This window comes from Aquarana catesbeiana, linkage group LG04 (genome assembly GCF_042186555.1).
Source record: "Aquarana catesbeiana isolate 2022-GZ linkage group LG04, ASM4218655v1, whole genome shotgun sequence".
Taxonomy (NCBI): domain Eukaryota; kingdom Metazoa; phylum Chordata; class Amphibia; order Anura; family Ranidae; genus Aquarana; species Aquarana catesbeiana.
This window is the reverse complement of record NC_133327.1, coordinates 46,965,789-46,988,458: the sequence shown is the minus strand read 5'-3', so window position 1 is coordinate 46,988,458 and position 22,670 is coordinate 46,965,789. Positions and strand designations below refer to the sequence as shown.

The 22,670-nt window shown below is 41.6% G+C and overlaps 1 protein-coding gene across 2 annotated transcripts in view; it reads right to left on the bottom strand.

Moving 5' to 3' along the window:
* The window catches only part of PKHD1 (PKHD1 ciliary IPT domain containing fibrocystin/polyductin), a 908,610-nt gene that overhangs the window by 754,160 nt on the left and 131,780 nt on the right, over positions 1–22,670 (bottom strand). For both annotated transcript variants that reach the window (XM_073625163.1, XM_073625162.1), the window contains exons 31-33: positions 21,728–21,795; positions 18,353–19,948; positions 7,784–7,930 (exon numbers count right to left, since the gene is read on the bottom strand). In XM_073625163.1, coding sequence (XP_073481264.1) covers positions 7,784–7,930; positions 18,353–19,948; positions 21,728–21,795 — 1,811 coding nt within the window. The remainder of the gene's footprint in view (positions 1–7,783; positions 7,931–18,352; positions 19,949–21,727; positions 21,796–22,670) is intronic.

Here is a 22,670-nt window from a genome sequence, read left to right as displayed (position 1 = left end):
GGGATTGTTTGCATGGTAAGGCTTTATTCACACATGTGGTTGTGGGGCAGTAAAACCAGGCCAACAAAATTTTTCTGCCCCCCCCCCCGACCAACCTGCCTACACATACAGCTGGCAAAACATAAACAGCATGTCTCTTTTGGTGGTGCTGCTGCTGAACACAACAAATGCATTTCTCTGGGGCCGCACTACAACCAAGTGCTAAAATGTTGTGCATATATGGCTAAAAGATCCTGGGGTCCGTTTTTCAACCTGGCACAGAATATCCTGCAAACGATCAATCAGACAAAAAAAAAAATCTTTAACACGACTGTCAGTTCTCATAAAAGAATAATGCCGGAGGATCTTCACATTCAACCAAGAGCATAACTATAGCCATAGAAAACTATGCAACTGCTATGGGGCCCAGATGGGGGGGGGGGGGCATAGCTGTTGGGCTACATAGTGATCTATGCAGGATCCCTAAAATGTGTTTAATATATTTGAAAGAAAAATATAAAAAGTTTGGAAACTCCCATATAACATACCTCCCAACTTTTTGAGATGGAAAATGAGGGACACCTATCAGCAAAAGTATACAGGCATAGGACACACCCCCTTAAAGGAGAATTATACAAAACAAAAGCACTAATAAGTGCTTTTTTTACCACTACTATTCCTTTATATTGGCTTTTGGAATTTACAAATGCAGCAATTTAGAAATCCGATGAAACACTTTTTGCTAGATAAAAAGTGAATTTTATATACATCTATATGGATCAGACCAAAATGAGGGACAAATGAGGAGGAAAGAGGGACAGAGGGACATTGCTCCAAATCAGGGACAGTTGGGAGGTATGTAGCCATAGGAAACTATGCGACTGCTATGGGGCCCAGATGGGGGGGCCCATAGCTGTTAAGCTACACAGTGATCTATGCAGGATCCCTAAAATGTGTTTAACATATTTAAAAAAAGAAAAATATAAAAAGTTTGGAAACTCATATATAATAGCTATGAAAGCAATGACATACAGTGCCCAGAGCCTTCAATAAAAACGTACCCAGGACCAGTGTTGCCAACCCACCAGATTGAAATTTACTGGCACAACACCCAAAATTTACTGGCACAGCCAAGTTGTTACAGGCATTTCCAAAAGTTACAAAATGACAGTTTTATATGCAAATTTCAAATTTCAGTATTTAGGCTACAAATAAGTACAATATGCATTTAGCAACGTGATTTAAGGTGGATATTAAAGCGGAGGTCCGCCCCCACACAAATACTGCAGCTGCTGACTTTTAATATATGGACATTTACCTGTCCAGGGAGCCCGCGATGTCGGTATCCCAGCCGATTTTCGGATCGGCTGTCGGTGCAGCCGCCACCATTCCTGGTAAGGGAACCCAGAAGTGAAGCCGTTCAGCCGATGCGCATGCATCTAATTGGCCTGGCGGTGGAGGAAGGAGGAGGGGGGGCCGAACTTCCGAGAGATGGCGCCGTTTCTGGAAATTGGCAAGGGTACCTGTCAAAAACAGGTCCCCGTTCCCCACTCCCCCCTGAAAGGTGCCAAATGTGACACCAGAGGGGGGAGGGGGAAACAAATAAGTGGAAGTTTCACTTTTGGGTGGAGCTCCGCTTTAAGGCAAAAAAACATATTTCTGACAGCAGTGTGCAGCAACACAGATGATGATGACACCTCACTGACATGACACGTCCCCTCCTGAGTCATAGTGACAGTCTCTCTCCATGCCAGGTGATCCCTTCACTCCACTCCAAACAGCACTGACATCATACCTCCCAACTTTTTGAGATGGGAATGAAGGACACCTATCAGCAAAATTATGCAGGCATAGGACACGCCCCTTGTCACGCCCCTTTAAAGGAGAATTGTACAAAAAAACAAGATTGGTTAAACCCACAAGTGCTTTTTTTACCACTACTATTCCTTTATATCGGCTTTTTGTAATTTACAAATGCAGCAATTCAGAAATCAGATAAAAGGTTTAGCGCTGGGAAACACTTTTTGATAGATAAAAAGTGAATTTTTATACTTCTATATAGATCAGACCAAAATGAGGGACAAATGAGGAGGAAAGAGGGACAGAGGGACATTGCTCTAAATCAGGGACAGTCCCTCGAAATCAGGGATAGTTGGGAGCTATGCGACAGTCCCGCTCACGGCTTACCTTGCTCCCGTCCCGCAGATCCGCACACAAAGCTCCGGCTGCTCCACTTGTATCCCTTGCACCATGACATCATCCACACTCAGGCACTGCCTCCACCAGACCCGCCCCCCCGATAGCGCTACCCAATTCCGAGCGGCACAGCCATATTTTTTGCTGGCAACCTTTTCCTGTCACTTGCATTAAGGCCCCATTCACACTGGGGCGGGGGCGGCGTCGGCGGTAAAGTGCCGCTATCGTTAGCGGCGCTTTACCGTCGGTATTCGGCTGCTAGCGGCCGAGAAAGGGTTAAAAACCACCGCAAAGCGCCTTAGAAGAGGCGCTTTGCCGGCGGTATAGCCGCGCTGTCCCATTGATTTCAATGGGCAGGAGCGGTGAAGGAGCGGTGTACACACCGCTCCTTCACCACTCCGAAGATGCTGCTAGCAGGACTTTTTTTCCCATCCTGCTAGCGCACCGCCCCAGTGTGAAAGGGGCCTTACTGGCAGGAGAAAAGAGCCCATTTTTTACTGGCTGCCAGTAAAAATACTGACGGTTGGCAACAGTGCCCAGGACCCACAGCTGCTGCATAAAGCAATTAGATAATGCTGATGTATGTAATCATTGGCTTAGTAAATGAGGGGGAGCTTTACTGACTTCTATCATCCAATCATGTGCAAGCAAAAATGATGTTTTTTTATTACCTTACATGTGATTGGGTGTTTTTAACAAAATGAAGTTTCATATCACTTACAAAGCTCTGGAGCAACTGTACTTCCAGAGTGCGCAGTCTATTTTCCTTTAGTAAATCCGCCCCATAGAAAGGTGAATGTTCTTTGGGTGGCTTTGCTCAGTGATGAAGAGAAGATTCTACATACGGGTGCGGAGTCAGATGCAGGGGATGCGTCTTTTTTTACAGGAGCAGGGTCACTTTAACAAGGGAATGTTTTGCCATTATATAAGCAAGTCAAGTAAATAAATGACAGCACATTGCAAGAGTGCAGAAGACAGGCACATTTTTAAAGCTATATAGTGTTCTTGCAGTGCCACCTAGAGGATGTAACGTGGAACTAAACATTCCAAGTTTGTCTTGACGGTAATATAGTATGTGAATAATACATGTATTGACAATATTTAGAAGAATATATCATTTTTGTATTTCACATGCTTTTATCTCTATTTCTCCCCACAGATACATGCAGTCTGAGCTGTCCAGCAAAAGTGTAAGCAGATGAGATGCATTAATAAAAAATATGACTTATTTCAATTTTGGTGCAATTTCCAACAAATTGCTCCCTCTAAAAGGAATAATGCGTGCATTACACTCCTACAGTTATCAGAACACACAGAGTTTTACAATAGCTCCCCTTTAACCATTTCATTAAGAAAAGATTCAAAGTGATTCATTTTTTTTTCTTACCTTATTGCATTCTGTACATTAAGGCAAACAAAAAAAAAATCCACGCTACCTATTCTACCCCTCTTCCCCCTCCAAAATACTTTCCTAACTCCTCTCACCAATCCAGCACTGTACCCGACTGCAACGGCCATGTCCTCTCTTCCTTGTTTTACAGGAGACATTGAGAGCAGCGGAAGTCATAGTCTCCTGCTGCTGTCAGTCAGAGGATGGAGCAGGGGGCGTGGCTTACCAGTGCTGTGTGTGTCTATGGACCCATGCATCCAAGCCTGGGAGCACATGCACACATGTGCCCCCTTGGCACCCGGCTTGCTAAGCAGACACCTGGCGGAAGGAGGAGTGGACAGCGCCAACAGAGAACTTCCAAAGAGGAGGAGAGGGGCCTCTGTGTGCAGTGTAGTTGCATCTTTTTTGTTTTCATAAAAATGTAACCTTTAGTATCGCTTTAAAGCATTCAAAATAAATAATATAATAAACTCTCTCTCTCTATATATCTATATCTATATCTATATCTATATCTATATCTATATATATATATATATATATATATATATATATATATATATATATATACACACACCCATACATACCTCCCAACATTTTGAGATGGGAATGAGGGACACCTACTAACAAACATATGTAGGCATAGGACACGCTCCCTGCCACATCCCATTAAAGGAGAATTCACCAAAAAAATGGTTAATTAAATCCACAAGGACTTTTTTTACTACTACTATTCCTTTATATTGGATTTTAAAATGTACAAATGCAGCAATTTAGAATTTGGATGAAAGGTTTAGCACTGGGAAACACTTTTTGAAAGATAAAAAATGCATTTTATATACAACTATATGGATCAGACCAAAATGAGGGACAAATGAGGGGGAAAGAGGGACAGAGGGACATTGCTCCAAACCAGGGACAGTCCCTTGAAATCAGGGACAGTTAGGAGCTATGATATACATATATATATATATATATATATCTATATATATCTATATCTATATATCTAAGATAGATATAGATAGATAGATAGATAGATAGATAGATAGATAGATAGATAGATAGATAGATAGATAGATAGATAGATAGATAGATAGATAGATAGATAGATAGATACACACACAGTATCTCACAAAAGTGAGCCTCACATTTTTGGAAAATGGTGACAGCAAATTTACACTGTTATACAAGCTGTACACTCACTACTTTACATTGTAGCAAAGTGTCATTTCTTCAGTGTTGTCACATGAAAAGATAGAATAAAATAGTTACAAAAATGTGAGGGGTGTACTCACTTTTGTGAGATACTGTATATATATGCAGATGGATTGGTCCAGTACAGTGAAAACTTCCTGGAGGGCTGGCTTGGGTGGGTTTGATCTAAGATCCAGCCACACCTGAGCTCATTTGGGGGATCCGAATATACCTGAGCTCATCCCTACTTGAGACTTCAGGGAGAAGGCAGATTCTGGTTTGGGCCTAACACCCACGGCCAGTGGTCACATGGAAGTTCCCTGGGGCGGTATTGACATAACTGCTTAGAGCGCATCATCAGAAGTTGTCAGCTCACTACATTTCTAGCAGGATCAATGGTTATACTTGCACACTTATTGAACAGATAGAACAAAACACTTTCCTGTTTTAAAAACCGCAAGGGAGCCAATCAGAGAAGTTCACTCTGAGGGTTTTCATACACTTTAAGGCTATTTTTTAAAACAACTTTGGAAGGAAAACGGAAATACTTTAGTCTAAAACAGAGACTGCTGAGATCTAAACATATCAAGCTACACGTGAAACCTGTTTTCTAATTCATTCTGGTTTGCTCAGGCATTTGCACTGTGGGATCATTATATAAAGGGACTGTAGAGAAGACAAATATTACACGATCCCCACACCACTCGTTACCAGCTTTTAATTAAAACTGTGTCATGTCTGTTGTATTTGGCAGGCTGCAATGTTTTGTTTTCACAGCGGAGCTTCTCCACTTAAATAACGTAATTCATTGTTTAAACACGCTAAAAAAATGTTGTTAATTTTTCCCACGAGACAGATACAGATCATACAAATGTGTCACACTTTTTCCCACCATATTTCATCACTTCTGTATCTAAAATCATTATTCTCTCAGCCTAGCACACGCTAACAAACTGAATGACTATTTCAGCTCATATGCGTCTCAGTGGCAGATACCTCCAATGATCTTAATGGCAATCGGTGGCCAGGCCATGGATGTTAAGTATTTATATATTATTAACAAGCAGTAGATGATCTTTAAAACAAACCCCCAAAGACCTCTAACTGCAAACACGGTGGAGCAATTAATCCTCAAAGTTCACAGCAGAAGCAAAGAAATCATTAAAAAAAATCTCCCCCAAATTATTGACTGGGAAAGGTAATTGCCTGTTCTCGAGCAACTCATTCCACTATGGGACTATGAAATAATGGTTTTCTGAAAGATGCTATTTGCATATCCATATCCAGGTTGCTATGGTTCTAAAAGGCCTAGGATACCTTGAATGAAATGTTGTGGGTATTGTACTATAACATAATGAGAAAATATTAAAATCTCATAACCAAAGTTCAGGAAACAATGAAAGGCACAGGCAGATATACCATTTGTGCAGGACCTTCTGAGACATAGGGTCCCGTTGATACTAATTGTGGGTCTGATGGTTGCTGGAATATCTCCCAATGTAGAGCTTGATACAGCTTCATCTATCTGTCAATTGATACTCACTGAATAAACGTTTTTAGCTATTGGTTGAATGGAGATAACCAAAAGTTGGCCTCGCAGAGCTAGTAGTTGAATGGAGATGGCCAAAAGTTGGCCTTGAACATCTAGTAGCTGAATGACGATGCCAAAAAGTTGGCCTTGCACAGCTAGTAGTTGAATGAAGATTCCCAAACATTGCCCTTGCACAGCTAGTAGTTGAATGAAGATTCCCAAACATTGCCCTTGCACAGCTAGTAGTTGAATGAAGATTCCCAAACATTGCCCTTGCACAGCTAGTAGTTGAATGAAGATTCCCAAACATTGGCCTTGCACAACTAGTAGTTGAATGAAGATTCCCAAACATTGGCCTCACACAGCTAGTAGTTGAATGGAGATGCCCAAAAGTTGACCTTGCACAGCTAGTAGTTAAAGTGGATGTAAACCTTCACATATACCCAGTGAAGTGAACAGCCTCAGATAATACACAGAGAGTAAACAAATCCCCCTACATAAGTTTTACATGTATATCTGCTGTCTTCAGTTTTATATACTGTTTAGAAAGTGCATGCCATGTTTGAATTTTCTCTTCCTGATTCACCTGTGGGTGTGGATTCTTGTCATACACTGGGAGACAGCTGATTGGAGGAAAGGCACACACCCCCACTCCACATAGGCAGAGACGTGCAGAGCTGTGCTGTGAATAGACCAGCTCTCTGCTAATCAATTTAGAGCACCCACACTGAAACAAAATTCAGGGTGGTTTTATCACAGTTGATAGAGAACTTGTCAGAAGTTATCATGCTGATAACAGAAGAAAGGAGCAGGAGAAAGCCATGTGACTTAGGGCTTTGAAGAGAGATAAGAAAACACTGCAGATATATGTGCCCAGCTCAAAGTCTATGAATCTGGTTTACATCCACTTTAAATGAGGATTTCCAAACATTGGCCTTGCACAGCTTTTTGTTGAATGGAGTTGTCAAAAAGTTGGCCTTGTAGTGCTAGTAGGTGCATAGAGATGTCCAAAAGTTAACCTTGCACAGTCTGTAGTTGAATGGAGATGCCCAAAAGTTGGCCTTGCACAGCTAGTAATTGAATGGAGTTTTCCGAAATATGGCCTTGCACAGGTGTCCTTGTCAAGCTGTGAATGAGAGCAGCAATTGTAGCAAAAGGGGAATGTACCCAGGTCTAGCCACTAGCCAGGGCCAATATTCCCCTAACTGTGAAAAAAAATTCCACATACAGTTCTTATAATCTTTCACATATGCAAAAGCAAGAACAACATAGGGGCAAGGTGGTTATTCTTATCTTTGCAGTACTGACCAGTACAGTGCTGGGGCAAATATAGATAGATAGATAGATAGATAGATAGATAGATAGATAGATAGATAGATAGATAGATAGATAGATAGATAGATAGATAGATAGATAGATAGATAGATAGAGATCAATCTATATATATATATATATATATCAGTATCTTGACATATGCTTGTTTTCAGAGAACTTACTATTTAACATCCAGTCTGAACAATAAAGATCTTTTGGTGTTGCGAGATGGCTGGAAATCCTACAAGGCGATCCACAAATAGTAACAGATGTGTTTCCCGGAGAAAATCCAGTTCCGGAAATATGGAGGCTTCTATTGTCTATGCAATCTGTAAGCAATAAAAGGGATAAAGTTCAATATCTTCTTAAGAGGAAAAATGTTACTGTATGTAGATGTTAAAGCAAGGACTAGTGACCATGAATGCACGCTGTGATGCAGAATGAAGTTTCAAAGGGAACATTCAAGATGTAAAGTGAAATAACACTGTTCAAAGCTTTAAAAGGGAAGTTAAAGTGAGACAATGGTGTATTTTTTGGTGTATTCAATGGTGTATTATTATTGCATTTTAACCTTAAACTAAATCTTATGCTACTTGTTTTAACTTTAAATGAGTGTCCTTCCATATTTTTTTATTGTATTAAAAATAGAGTTTTTTTTAATTAGTCACTAGAGGATGCTCTAAAGTTGACCACTTCATGGCCTTAGGCCATTTTAAAATGTCCTGGATTTGAAGTAGTTAAACAAGCTTATGGCGGCAACTGCCACCATGAGCTTGGTAATATTTTATGCTGGCAGAGATCAGCTGTTAAGTACAAGTGATTTGGAGGGTTCTACAGCCACCTGATCACTTTTGCAGTACTAAGAACGAATGCATCCCCCTCCCCCCGCCATGGTGGTTCTATGGCTCTCATGTTCTTCCTGGAAGCCCAGTACTGTGGTAAACTTCCCCAAGTGTTAGATCCAGAGGAGTCTGAGGAACATCCATTCCCTGAATTCAACTGTGACTAACGAACCCAGAAGCAACAAGGATTTTGTCACTTCTGGTTTCAGAGTTGTCATTCTACGACTATTGTAGTTGATGATACAGATAATTAATCACAATATGTGCTTGATTAGCTGAAGTGGAGGGCAGGAGAGATATTGGAGAACAAGTAGACCCCTGATGTCTCCATAAAGAGCAGCTATCACTTGCCTATGCTATTACATAGGGGGCTTGTTAGTCACATCCCACTACCAATCTTATTCTCCTCCTCTCCTTCTCCTGGCATACCACCTCTATGAGTAGTGACAGTGCTTGTCTCTAATTCAATATGACCTTTGACCTTTGGAGTAGGTTCCTATTCCAATCCCTGAGTTCTAACCTTGCTTTTCAAGGGAAAACCCTAACCCTAAGCCCTAAGCCCTAACCCTAACCCTTACCCTAAGCCCTAGCCCCTAACCCTATACCCTAAACCCTAACCCTAACCACCTCATTGTGAGCAGTGTGGTCAGACAGCGGTAGAGGGGTCTGTTGACCAAGCTAGCTCAGGATCCAGACCACATAGAAAGACAAGCTACATGCCCTTTGTTCTAAGGAGTACAAGAGTACCTAAAGCTGATCGAAATTCAGCTGGTTCTGCAGGAACTGGCCAAATTTTCGATCCACGTGTAGCCCTCTCTGTTCAATAGAAGCTGGTCATTAGAAAAGCTTCTGTCAAATGGTCCTGTTGGAAAATCAGCAATTGATCAGCTGATCGGTGTATTCTGATGGGAGGGGGAGGAATACAATAGCGCAGTGGGGGAGATTCCTGCATCCACATTGCTTGTGGATGTGGGAAACTGAGTTTTTTTTTTTTGTGTTCAGCCCGCTGGTTGAATGAAAAAAATAAATAAACTTGGATCTAAATTCAGCCGGTTCCGCAGGGACTGGCTGAATTCCAATCTGTGTATGGGCAGGATGATTGTAAAGAAGTCGATCTACCAATCAACCTCTGTATAACCGCCCTGGCAGAATTTTGCTGATTGATCAGCACTGTCAGATCAATGTATTCTGATGGCAGAGAAGTCTTCCCGCTGTCAGAATATAAAGGCACAGTGGGAGGATTCTCCCATCCATATCAAATGTATGGATCAAATGTAAGGATGGGGGAATCGAGTCCTTTTTATTTTCTGCTCAACCCGCTGGCTGAATTAAAAAAAAAAAAGTATCATTAGCTGTTGAGATAAGATATCAACCACATATGGAGTGCATTGTTTTCAATCAGTCAGCTGACTCATTGACTTAGGCAGGTCATACATGGTGCAAATTTCTTTCCTGCAACCACAAATTGCAGGAAATAAACTTTGCACGGTTCCCCCATCAACACAGAAAGTGTTTACAGGGGAATCCCTCCTGCCGAGCAATTTTCTTCTGCCGGCGGGAGAAGACAGTGATTTTCGCTAGCGACTATAGAAGCCACTTGCGATAAGCGCAAGTAAATCCGGCAGGCTGGTTGTACCCAAGTTGATCAATCTATCAACTTAGTACATTCAGCCTGCCTATTAATGGTTCGAATCTCGGCCAGTTCCTGCTGTACCGACCGAGATTTAAATGTATGGCTGGCCTTAGGCAGTGGCGGGGGGGGTGTGACAACAATTCACCTATCTCTCCCAAGCGACACCCCCCATGTGCGCACTGTTTACCGGTCAGTCCGGAACTTACCCCATTGTGGCGGGTGGCAGGTAGAATGGTGCAGCGGCTCAACTCTGAGTCCTCTCCTCCATGGCGGCTTCCAGCTCCTCCCCTCCTCTTCATGGGCGTCCAGTAGGATTGCCCGTCCTTTCAGCCATTTTGGGGACCGGTGTCAAAACCCGCTTCCTGATTGGCCGAAGGAGGATCAGTGTTACAACAGAGAATATTGATTTGCTGTTGTACCACACCTGGGTGGGCTTGGAGCGCACTCTCTGCAACCTGAGCCCACCCTATATTGAAGCCTATTAGAGCCTCTGGTATCTACTGTAAAACTTAATCAAAAAGACTGTGTATTTACTAAAATGGGACAAAAGCAAGAATTCACATACAGTGCCTTGAAAAAGTATTCATACCCCTTGACATTTCCACATTTTGTCATGTCACAATCAAAAATATAAATGTATTTTATTGGGATTTTATGTGATAGACCAACACAAAGTGGCACATAATTGTGAAGTGGAAGGAAAATGATAAATGGCTTTGAAATTTTTTTACAAATAAATATGTGAAAAATGTGGCGTGCATTTGTATTCAGCCCCCTTTACTCTGATACCCCTAACTAAAATCTAGTGCAACCAATTGCCTTCAGAAGTCACCTAATTAGTAGAGTCCTCCTGGTATAATTTAATCTCAGTATAAATACAGCTGTTCTGTGAGGCCCTCAGAGGTTTGTTAGAGAAACTTAGTGAACAAACAGCATCATGAAGGCCAAGGAACACACCAGACAGGTCAAGGATACATTTGTAGAGAAGTTTAATGCAGGGTTAGATTATAAAAAAATATCCAAAGCTTTGAACTTGTCACAGAGCACTGTTCAATCCATCATCTGAAAATGGAAAGCGCATGGCACAACTGCAAACCTACCAAGACATGGCCGTCCACCTAAACTGACAGGCCGGGCAAGGAGAGCATTAATCAGAGAAGCAGCCAAGAGGCCCATGGTAACTCTGGAGGAGCTGCAGAGATCCACAGCTCAGGTGGGAGAATCTGTCCACAGGACAACTAGTAGTTGTGCACTCCACAAATCTGGCCTTTATGGAAGAGTGGAAAAAAGAAAGCCATTGTTGAAAGAAAGCCATAAGAAGTTCAGTTTGCAGTTTGCGAGAAGCCATGTAGGGGACACAGCAAACATGTGGAAGAAGGTGCTCTGGTCAGATGAGACCAAAATTTAACTTTTTGGCTTAAAAGCAAAATGTTATATGTGGCGGAAAACTAACACTGCACATCACCCTAAACACACCACCCCCACCGTGAAACATGGTGGTGGCAGCATCATGTTGTGGGGATGCTTTTCTTCAGCAGGGACAGGGAAGCTGGTCAAAGTTGATGGGAAGCTGGATGGAGCCAAATACAGGGAAATCTTAGAAGAAAACCTGTTCTGCCGCGTACACACGACCGGTTTTGCAGTCGGGATGAACTCCGAAGGTTTCTCCGACGGAACTCCGATGGAATTCCATTCAAGCGGTCTTGCCTACACACGGTCAAACCAAAGTCCGACCAAAGTCCAACTGTCTAGAATGAGGTGGCGTACAGCACGTACGACGGGACTAGAAAAAGGAAGTGCAATAGCCAGTAGCCAATAGCTTCCGTCTCGTACTTGCTTCAGAGCATGCATTGTTTTTGATCCGTCGGAACAGCATATAGACGAGCGGTTTTCCCGATAGGAATTGGGATATTTAGGACATGTTTCATCTCTAGGTCCGTCAGAATTTTCAAAAAAAAAAAAAAGTCCAATGAGACCTACACACGATCGGAATAGACAATGAAAAGCTTCCGTCTGACTTTTTCTGTCAGACATTCCGTTCGTGTGTACGCGGCATTAGAGTCTGCAAAAGACTTGAGACTGGGGTGGAGGTTCACCTTCCAGCAGGACAACGACCCTAAATATACAGCCAGAGCTACAATGGAATGGTTTAGATCAAATCATATTCATGTGTTAGAATGGCCCAGTCAAAGTCCAGACCTAAATCCAAGTAGGAATCTGTGGCAGGACTTAAAAATTGCTGTTCACAGACGCTCTCCATCCAATCTGACAGAGCTTGAGCTAGAAGAATGGGCAAAAATGATACTCTCAAAAAGACTTGCAGCAAAAGGGGGTTCTACAAAGTATTGACTCATGGGGGCTGAATACAAATACATGCCACACTTTTCACATATTTATTTGTAAAAATTTAAAAACATTTATAATTCTCCTTCCACTTCACAATTATGTGCCACTTTGTGTTGGTCTATCACATAAAATACCAATAAATACATTTACGTTTTTGGTTGTAACATGACAAAATGTGGAAAATGTCAAGGGGTATGAATACTTTTTCAAGGCACTGTAACAAAGGAACAAAGTCTATTAGCAGCAGGTTCCCCCACCCCCTCCCCCCTTTTTTTTTTTTAGAAGTGGCCCCCGATAGTGGGATTCTTCATCTGCAATGGAGCTGTTCTGTTTTTTTATTTTTTTTTTAACTAAACAAGACATAAGGTCAACAAGCATTCAGTGATCCCGCTCCAAAAACTTGCTCCAAACATCTTGGTCATTTGAGGGGGTGGACTTCTGTTCCTCATTAGCAAGAGGCTTATACAGTTTTTATTAATGTGGAAAAGCTTTTTAGACTTAAAGCTGAACTCAAGAAAAACGCTATAAATACACAGAGGAAATACATATAAAAGAAGTTGATTTACAGTGGGGACGGAAAGTATTCAGACCCCCTTAAATTTTTCACTCTTTGTTATATTGCAGACATTTGCTAAAATCATTTAAGTTCATTTTTTTCCTCATTAATGTACACACAGCACCCCATATTGACAGAAACACACAGAATTGTTGACATTTTTGCAGATTTATTGAAAAAGAAAAACTGGAATATCACATGGTCCTAAGTATTCAGACCCTTTGCTGTGACACTCATATATTTAACTCAGATGCTGTCCATTTCTTCTGATCATCCTTGAGATGGTTCTACACCTTCATTTGAGTCCAGCTGTGTTTGATTATACTGATTGGACTTGATTAGGAAAGCCACACACCTGTCTATATAAGACCTTACAGCTCACAGTACATGTCAGAGCAAATGAGAATCATGATGTCAAAGGAACTGCCTGGGGGGGGATATAGTGGTATTGTATTGAGGAACCAGTAATGGTTGAGGGTAATATTTTTATATCCTATATTATACGGAATTTAAAGATTATGTGCAAAAAAAAAAGGCTACAATGATGTGAAAGTATTGAGGGACAAGTTTGACTGGAAAGTTGAGACAACATTCTCCCACGAATATTATTTGGCTGACGTGGCAAAAGAAAAAAAAAAAAAGGAACTGCCTGAAGAGCTCAGAGACAGAACTGTGGCAAGGCACAGATGTGGCCAAGGTTACAAAAACATTTCTGCTGTATTTAAGGTTCCTAAGAGCACAGTGGCCTCCATAATCCTTAAATGGAAGATGTTTGGGACAACCAGAACCCTTCCTAGAGCTGGCCGTCCGGCCAAACTGAGCTATCGGGGGAGAAGAGCCTTGGTGAGAGAGGTAAATAAGAACCCAAAGATCACTGTGGCTGAGCTCCAGAGATGTAGTTAGGAGATGGGAGAAAGTTGTAGAAAGTCAGCCACCACTGCAGCCCTCCACCAGTCAGGGCTTTATGGCAGAGTGGTCCAATGGAAGCCTCTCCTCAGTGCAAGACACATGAAAGCCTGCATGGAGTTTGCTAAAAAAACACCTGAAGGACTCCAAGATGGTGAGAAATAAGATTCTCTGGTCTGATGAGACCAAGATAGAACTTTTTTGCCTTAATTCTAAGTGGTATGTGTGGAGAAAACCAGGCACTGCTCATCACCTGTCCAATATAGTCCCAACAGTGAAGCATGGTGGTGGCAGCCTCATGCTGTGGGGTGTTTTTCAGCTGCAGGGACAGGACGACTGGTTGCAATCGAAGGAAAGATGAATGCGGCCAAGTGCAGGGATATCCTGGATGAAAACCTTCTCTAGAGTGCTCAGGACCGCAGACTGGGCCGAAGGTTTACCTTCCAACAAGACAATGACCCTAAGCACACAGCTAAAATAACGAATGAGTGGCTTCACAACAACTCTGTGACTGTTCTTGAATGGCCCAGCCAGAGCCCTAACTTAAACCCAATTGAGCAACTCTGGAGAGACCTAAAAATGGCTGTCCACCAACGTTTACCATCCAACCTGACAGAACTGGAGAGGTTCTGCAAGGAGGAATGGCAGAGGATCCCCAAATCCAGGTGTGAAAAACTTGTTGCATCTTTCCCAAAAAGACTCATGGCTGTACTAGATCAAAAGGGTGCTTCTACTAAATACTGAGCAAAGGGTCTAAATACTTAGGACCATGTGATATTTCATAGTTACATAGTTACATAGTAGGTGAGGTTGAAAAAAGACACAAGTCCATCAAGTTCAACCTATGTGTGATTATGTGTCAGTATTACATTGTATATCCCTGTATGTTGCGGTCATTCGGGTGCTTATCTAATAGTTTCTTGAAGCTATCGATGCTCCCCGCTGAGACCACCGCCTGTGGAAGGGAATTCCACATCCTTGCCGCTCTTACAGTAAAGAACCCTCTACGTAGTTTAAGGTTAAACCTCTTTTCTTCTAATTGTAATGAGTGGCCACGAGTCTTGTTAAACTCTCTTCTGCGAAAAAGTTTTATTTCTATTGTGGGGTCACCAGTACGGTATTTGTATATTAAAATCATATCCCCTCATATCATCTACTAGGACCCCTAGGTCCTTTTCCATCCTAGATTACCCCAGAGGTTCTCCCCCCAGTGTATAGGTTGCATTCATATTTTTGCCACCCAAATGCATTATTTTACATTTTTCTACATTAAACCTCATTTGCCATGTAGTCGCCCACCCCATTAATTTGTTCAGATCTTTTTGTAAGGTTTCCACATCCTGCGGAGAAGTTATTGCCCTGCTTAGCTTAGTATCATCCGCAAATACAGAGATTGAACTGTTTACCCCATCCTCCAGGTCGTTTATGAACAAAATAAACAGGATTGGTCCCAGAACAGAACTCTGGGGGACCCCACTACCCACCCCTGACCATTCCAAGTACTCCCCATTTATCACCACCCTCTGAACTCGCCCTTGTAGCCAGTTTTCAATCCATGTACTCACCCTATGGTCCATGCCAAAGGACCTTATTTTGTACAGTAAACGTTTATGGGGAACTGTGTTAAATTATCTTTGCTACAATGTAAAGTAATGAGTGTACAGCTTGTATAACAGTGTAAATTTGCTGTCCCCTCAAAATAACTCAACACACAGCCATTAATGTCTAAACCGCTGTCAACAAAAGTGAGTACACCCCTAAATAAAAATGTCCAAATTGTGCCCAAAGTGTCAATATTTTGTGTGGCCACCATTATTTTCCAGCAGTGTCTTAACCCTCTTGGGCATGGAGTTTACCAGAGCTTCACAGGTTGCCACTGGAGTCCTCTTCCACTCATCCATGACAACATCATGGAGTTGGTGGAGGTTAGAGACCTTGCGCTCCTCCACCTTACGTTTGAGAATGCCCCACAGATGCTCAATAGGGTTTAGGTCTGGAGACATGCTTGGCCAGTCCATCACCTTTAACCTCAGCTTCTTTAGCAAGGCAGTGGTCGTCTTGGAGGTGTGTTCGGGGTCGTTATCATGTTGGAATACTGCCCTGCAGCCCGGTCTCTGAAGGGAGGAGATCATGCTCTGCTTCAGTATGTCACAGTACATGTTGGCATTCATGGTTTCCTCAATGAACTGTAGCTCCCCAGTTCCGGCAGCACTCATGCAGCCCCAGACCATGACACTCCCAACACAATGCTTGACTATAGGCAAGATACACTTGTCCTTGTACTCTTCACCTGGTTACTGCCACACATGCTTGACACCATCTGCACCAAAAAAGTTTATCTTGGTCTCGTCAGACCACAGGACATAGTTCCAGTAATCCATGTCCTTAGTCTGCTTGTCTTCAACAAACTGTGGGCTTTCTTGTGCATCATCTTTAGAAGAGGCTTCCTTCTGGGACGACAGCCATGCAGACCGATTTGATGCAGTGTTCGGCGTACGGTCTGAGCACTGACAGGCTGACCCCCCACCCCTTCAACCTCTGCAGCAATGCTGGCAGCACTCATACGTCTATTTCTCAAAGACAACCTCTGGATATGACGCTGAGCGCGTGCACTCAACTTCTTTGGTTGACCATGGCGAGGCTTGTTCTGAGTGGAACCTGTCCTGTTAAACCGCTGTATGGTCTTGGCCACAGTGCTGCAGCTCAGTTTCAGGGTCTTGGCAATCTTCTTATAGGCTAGGACATCTTCATGTAAAGCAACAATTCTTTTTTTCACATCCTCAGAGAGTTTTTTGCCATGAGGTGCCATGTTGAACTTCCAGCGACCAGTATGTGAGAGTGATAACACCAAATTTAACACACCTGCTCCTCATTCACACCTGAGACCTTGAAACACTAACGAGTCACATGACACCCGGGGAGGAAAAATGGCTAATTGGGCCCAATTTGGACATTTCACTTTGGGGTGTACTCACTTTTGTTTCCAGCGGTTTAGACATTAATGGCTGTGTGTTGAGTTATTTTGAGGGGAAAGGAAATTTACACTGTTATACAAGCTGCACACTCACTACTTTATATTGTAGCAAAGTGTCATTTCTTCAGTGTTATCATGTGAAAAGATTGTATAAAATATTTACAAAAATGTGAGGGGTGTACTCACTTTTGTGAGATACTGTATATTTATATATATATATATACATACATTTTTATTTATAATTATCAGTCTTTTTTTATTTTATAGCGCAAAAAATAAAAACCGCAGAGGTGATCAAATACCACCAAAAGAAAGCTCTATTTGTGGGAAAAAAACAGACAAAAATTTTATTTGGCTTAAATGCCACACGAGCGCGCAATTGTCAGTTAAAGCAGTGCCGATTCTCAAAAAATGGTCTGGTCAGGAAGGGGGGTAAATCTTTCGAAGGTCAAGTGATTAATGGGTTAATTTAATTTTAAAAGTATTTTTCAATAGTTTGAAACCTGCAGCTTTTATTAAAATAATACCTGGCGATTCTGCCATCAGGGTCCTTGCTCATCCTGTCGCATTGCCAACTCCTGCATGGTCACCTATGTCATACAGGCTTCCGTTGAAGACATAAATGTTTGTTTTAACATCCAATATGCAGGCAGGGTCTGCTATTGTCACCATCAGGAACCCACCCGGAGAAATGCAATGCAGCCATCTTTAGTGTACACATAGACAGAAAGTGGCTACAAAGGGGCTGCAGAAGAACAGCAGCATAAGGTGAAAAAAATATTTATTTTAAAAAATGGAATTTATTATACATAGTGCATTTGCAAAATGGATCTAATTTTCTTTGGTTCACTTCTTCTTTAGGAATAAACACGTAAAGAGGAACTTCAGTTTTTTTTTTTTTTTTTTTTACTGTAGCTGCTGACTTTTAAAAATCAGGTACTTACCAGTGTTCAGCGCTGCCTTCACCGAGCCGGTTCTTTGTACTGCTGTGGGTCATCATCTTGGATAGGGAGCTGGCTGTGGCTTCCTGAGGAAACACAGCCTGCTCCCCAATGCGCATGCACAAGCTTGTATCGTGTTTTTGTGAATGGTCCTACAACCTCTTGGGGCAAGGGATGTCATCCTTACCTAGGTGAGGATTGTGGGAGTGGGTGCTGTAAAAATTGGCACTTGCTCCCTCCAAAAAAAATCCTGTAACTCTGTTACAGGCTGGGGGAGGGAGCAAACCATTGGGACTTTTTGAGTGATGTTCCACTTTAAATTCTTGCATAAGCCCAGTATTCGGTAACTGGGCATCTTACAGATGAGAAATCAAGAGCAACCACATTTACTCACCAATGTTATTTTTTAATGTATAAACCCATGAATGGGTCATTTATGATAAGAGACTGGGGTAACTAAATTTACTCACCAATGTTATTTTTTATTGTATCAACCCTGTAACCCATAGCTGGGTCGTTTATAAATGGGAAACCAGGGGCGACATTTACTTACCAATGTTATTTTTTAACGAAGTGACTATCAGTGGTACGTGGAAGGTAATATTTGATGTGGCCCATCCTCTGTCACCATCAAGACACCTGACTTCATAGATTCCAGCTGGTAGATCAGGAAGATCACATTGTACTACTGAAGTATTTCCAGTAATATTGGTACAGTTATAATGTTCAACTGTGATGTGAAGCTTCTCCACAGCCGTGATGGCTGAGACAACAATTTTTAAGCCGGGATGTCTCTCTAACAGAGAATGCACCATAGGTGTATACAGTGTGCTGAAATGTATGATACCTCCAGTTGTATTGTAGTCATCCACTTGTATAACAACTCTCACTGTTCCTGTCGATGGTGGTAGAATGCATTGGACCATTGTGTAATTAGCAGTTGTTACCAGACAACGGTGGAAGCTTCCGATGAAGACCAAAGTAGATGTCAGTCCTTGTAGACCTGAGCCTTCTATTGTTAAACAACCACCTCCATTGAGACCAAAATCCACAGGATACAATTCTGTTATCTGAGGTTCTATATTAAAATGAAAAGGTTTACTGGAAAGGCATGTAAGACCATCTGCTGCAAATGGAAAGATCACTGTATGATTCCCAATAGGAATTGTTTCTTTGAGGTGGCATTTTACCATTGTTGCATTCCAAGAGGTCACAATGCATTCTAAGCTACCGTCCACCAAAATATGGATCTTTCCACCTAACCTCTGTCCAAGAACATAAAGAACAGGGAAAGCCCCTTCTAGTCTTGGAAACATTTCATTTATTACAGGACTCAGTTCTGGAACTAAATGTAAAGTACAGTTTCCAGTACATACCAAGGAAACCCCATTTATTACGATAGTTGCATCAACATCTACAGCAACTGACATGTTGGAATTGCTGTCAGTCTTGAGAGTACATTGGATTGTGCTAGCATTAGCGCTGTAAATGGGGCAAACATAACCTCTTGAAAGTGTTACAAAAACAGAACTGTTAGTGATTTTATAAAAAGATCCACAAATAGTTAGAATGATACCACCACACAATGGACCTTCTCCGGATATTATGTAGGACACAAGAGGTATGAGTTCCACCGTCTGATTTTCCGAAGGGATGCTGGCAAATCCCATTTTCTCATCCCAGACCTTTATTTGATATTTTCCAGGGCCAAAACCATGAAGAGGTATTTCAAAACTGGCCTTCTGTAGTTCTACATAACTTATTTCATACTTATCTTGATTTTGAGTATTTTCAAACAAAATTACAGAATTTGAAAAGTTATATCCTGATAGATAAAACCACAAGCTCCCATTTTTAATAATCCAGGATAGATTTGAAATGTTTGGTGTAAAGTTTCTGTGGTAAGTGAAAATAAAGTCATTGCAGTTTGATACATTGGAAACGATCATCCCAATTGCTGGATTGATGATAGATACCACTAGAGGAACTGTAATGTTTTCTTTGTCAGAAGAGGGAAAAGGAGGCGTCTGACACTTAATCAGAACAGCTGTAGTGTTTATGAGTCTACATGATTGTACTCCAATAGTGACCGATAATAGTGATGTGTTGGCAGTGAATCCTTTACCAACAATGGTAATGATGGTTCCACCTAAAAAAAAAGAAGAGCAAATACATCACATTTGTTCGGAGACTTATTCTTGATTCCACATTCAATTCCAAAGGTACTCATTCTCCTCCACCTATCATTAACTCATTTGTTACTTTTCCTTTCACAATTGACATGAAGACATCATGCTTTGGGGGGGCTTGAGCACCTCCTCATGTTAAGGGCATGTGGCCTGTATGGTTCAGGAAGGGGGGGTGGCGCTTGCTCATGTCCCCCCTTTCCTGGCCTGCCAGGCTGAGATAAGGGTCTGGTATAGATTGTTGGGGGGGCACTCTTTTTTTAATTTTGGTGTGGGGGTTCCCCACATTTTTATTTTAGCATGGGGTTCCCCTTAAAATCCATATCAGACCCGAAAGGTATGGATTGGGGGGGGGGGGGGGGCAACACTGTTTATTTTTTCGGATCAAATTTGTGTTTAAAACTGATCAGATGTGTGATTCAGATGCATTCCCATAGAAGGCAATGAGCCTGGAATTTGCATCTGGACAGCATTGCAGTGCTCAGAAAACACATAGAACTCTTTTTAAAATTGCAGCGAATTTACACTGCCGCTGCACCGCATATATGTGAACCAGCTCCATAGAAAAGGCTGCTGGTTTACATGTCATGCGAATCGGATGCGGTTCAAAATGGATCCAATTCGCATGTATGTGAACGGAGCTTTAAGGTGTGAACAAGGTTTAGGAGGGCAGCGCACTGAGTTCTGTGCAGAACTGAAGAAGTCCCATGTAGGTCAACCCTGTTTTGAACCCTTGACAGTTCCCAGCAAGGGGAAAGTAAACTCCTCTGGACTTAATGCAAAATGTAACTTTTACCCAATGAAATTGCCATAAATGCATATGTACGCTCTAGCATGTTTCATTGTATATTGTCTATATTATTAATAAACATTTTCCCCTGAAAATATCTGGATGGACTAATCAAAAAATCATTGACTACATGGGGTCCACATAAATCTCCTTGTTGCAATTCTACGGGAGGGAATAAACGAGTATTATCCAGAGCATTGGTAGCATCATGAAATGTTAATTGCACTTACAGTTTTCTTCACTGTGCACTGGGGATATTCATTAATGACACGCAATAAAACCGTTTAATCCTGATTTGGGGTTGATTTACTAAAGGCAACTAGACTGGTGCTTTGCAAAGGAAGTTGCATATTGCATGGGAGCTTAGTGAATATGATGAAGCTCTGCTGACTGCAATCATCCAATCATATGTAAGCAAAAATGCTGTTGTGTTTTATTCTCCTTGCAGACTTTTTGTGTTTGATCCATATTCACCAGTTATGGTTTTATTCCAGCTGCAATGGATTCAGACCCCTCTCCATTGACTTTCACTTCCCTATTTCTGATTGCTATACATGTGCCCACTTTTTTAGCGCTGGTGTTTCTGTGTTTGTATTGTATTCTCCTTGCACCTGGTTGGGTATTCTTTGCTAAGTGAAATTTAACCACATTTACTAAGCTCTGTGGAAAATTTCCTTGCAAACTTCCCCTGAAAAGAGAACAGTCTAGCTGCCTTTAGTAAATCAACTTTAATATATCAAACTCAGGATCATAAATGGTCTCCAGATGAACGACACCTCTAAAGGTGCCATGATCCCATGTAGTAGACTTGCCCTCTTTGCAACACCACCCCATGACTGACAAAGTTGGCCACTACTGCCAGTGTATAAAGAATAGTAAATAAGCATTTGTCCGTAGACAACTTCAGTATTTCATTGAGTTCGTTAGAATAAAAAATAATTAAAGTCATTACCTAAGAAGGATCCACAGCATGGTTCTACAAGATCAATTTCTGAGATGTATCGAATAACTGGCTGAAACCTGGGAAACAAAAGAAAAGATCATCTGGAATTTAAAAAAGTTTCCTCCACCGGCCCCGCACCCCAGCGTCTCTTGACACTCCCGATAGCAGACTCCTACCCACGCGGTTCCTCCTCTACCTGACCCTTACCTATAACGTACCATTCTTGATCTTCTATGTGTCAAGATATTGGTTCACACCTTTATGGCTGATTCTCAAACTTCTGTTAAATCTACGGGCTGCGTCCCGATTTTCACTTTTGATATTTTTGGATGCATCATTGTTAACATCTTTGTTGTTTAACCCTGTACTCTATATTACATTTTTCAATAAAATGTTTGAGCAAGAAAAAAAGTTTTCTCCACCAACTTTATCAAGTTCTCCTGAATAATAATTTGTATATGTACATATGATGTCACTTTCCAGCAGGTGACATTGCTCCTTGCAGAAGTAGCGTCCTTGCCATCAGCAACAATGCTAGTAGCATTCTACAGGATAGTCTTTTCATCGAAGCCTCAAACAGATTTCAAAGATGATTAATCCCATTAATTATGCATATACCGTTGGAGAGAATAATTGAAAGCATCAAAGTGTCACACTGGTATTAAGTCTATATGAACTTTAGAACGCAAATTACATTTATAACAGGACAGAGAATACGGTTTATGTTTTTTAAAGGGCCAATAAGTGTACATTACCACTTGATTTATCTAAAAGAGCAATTAAAGGTAAACCATACCTTATATCTCAGCTTAGGAGGGGCATGGTGGATTCTAGTCCAAAGTTTATTTTACCGCTAAAATTATGATTTTTCTCTACAGTTGTTTGTCCTTTTCCCACAAGGCAATAATGCAGGTGTCACTATCGCAAAATGGTCTTTCTAAGTTTCTACTTA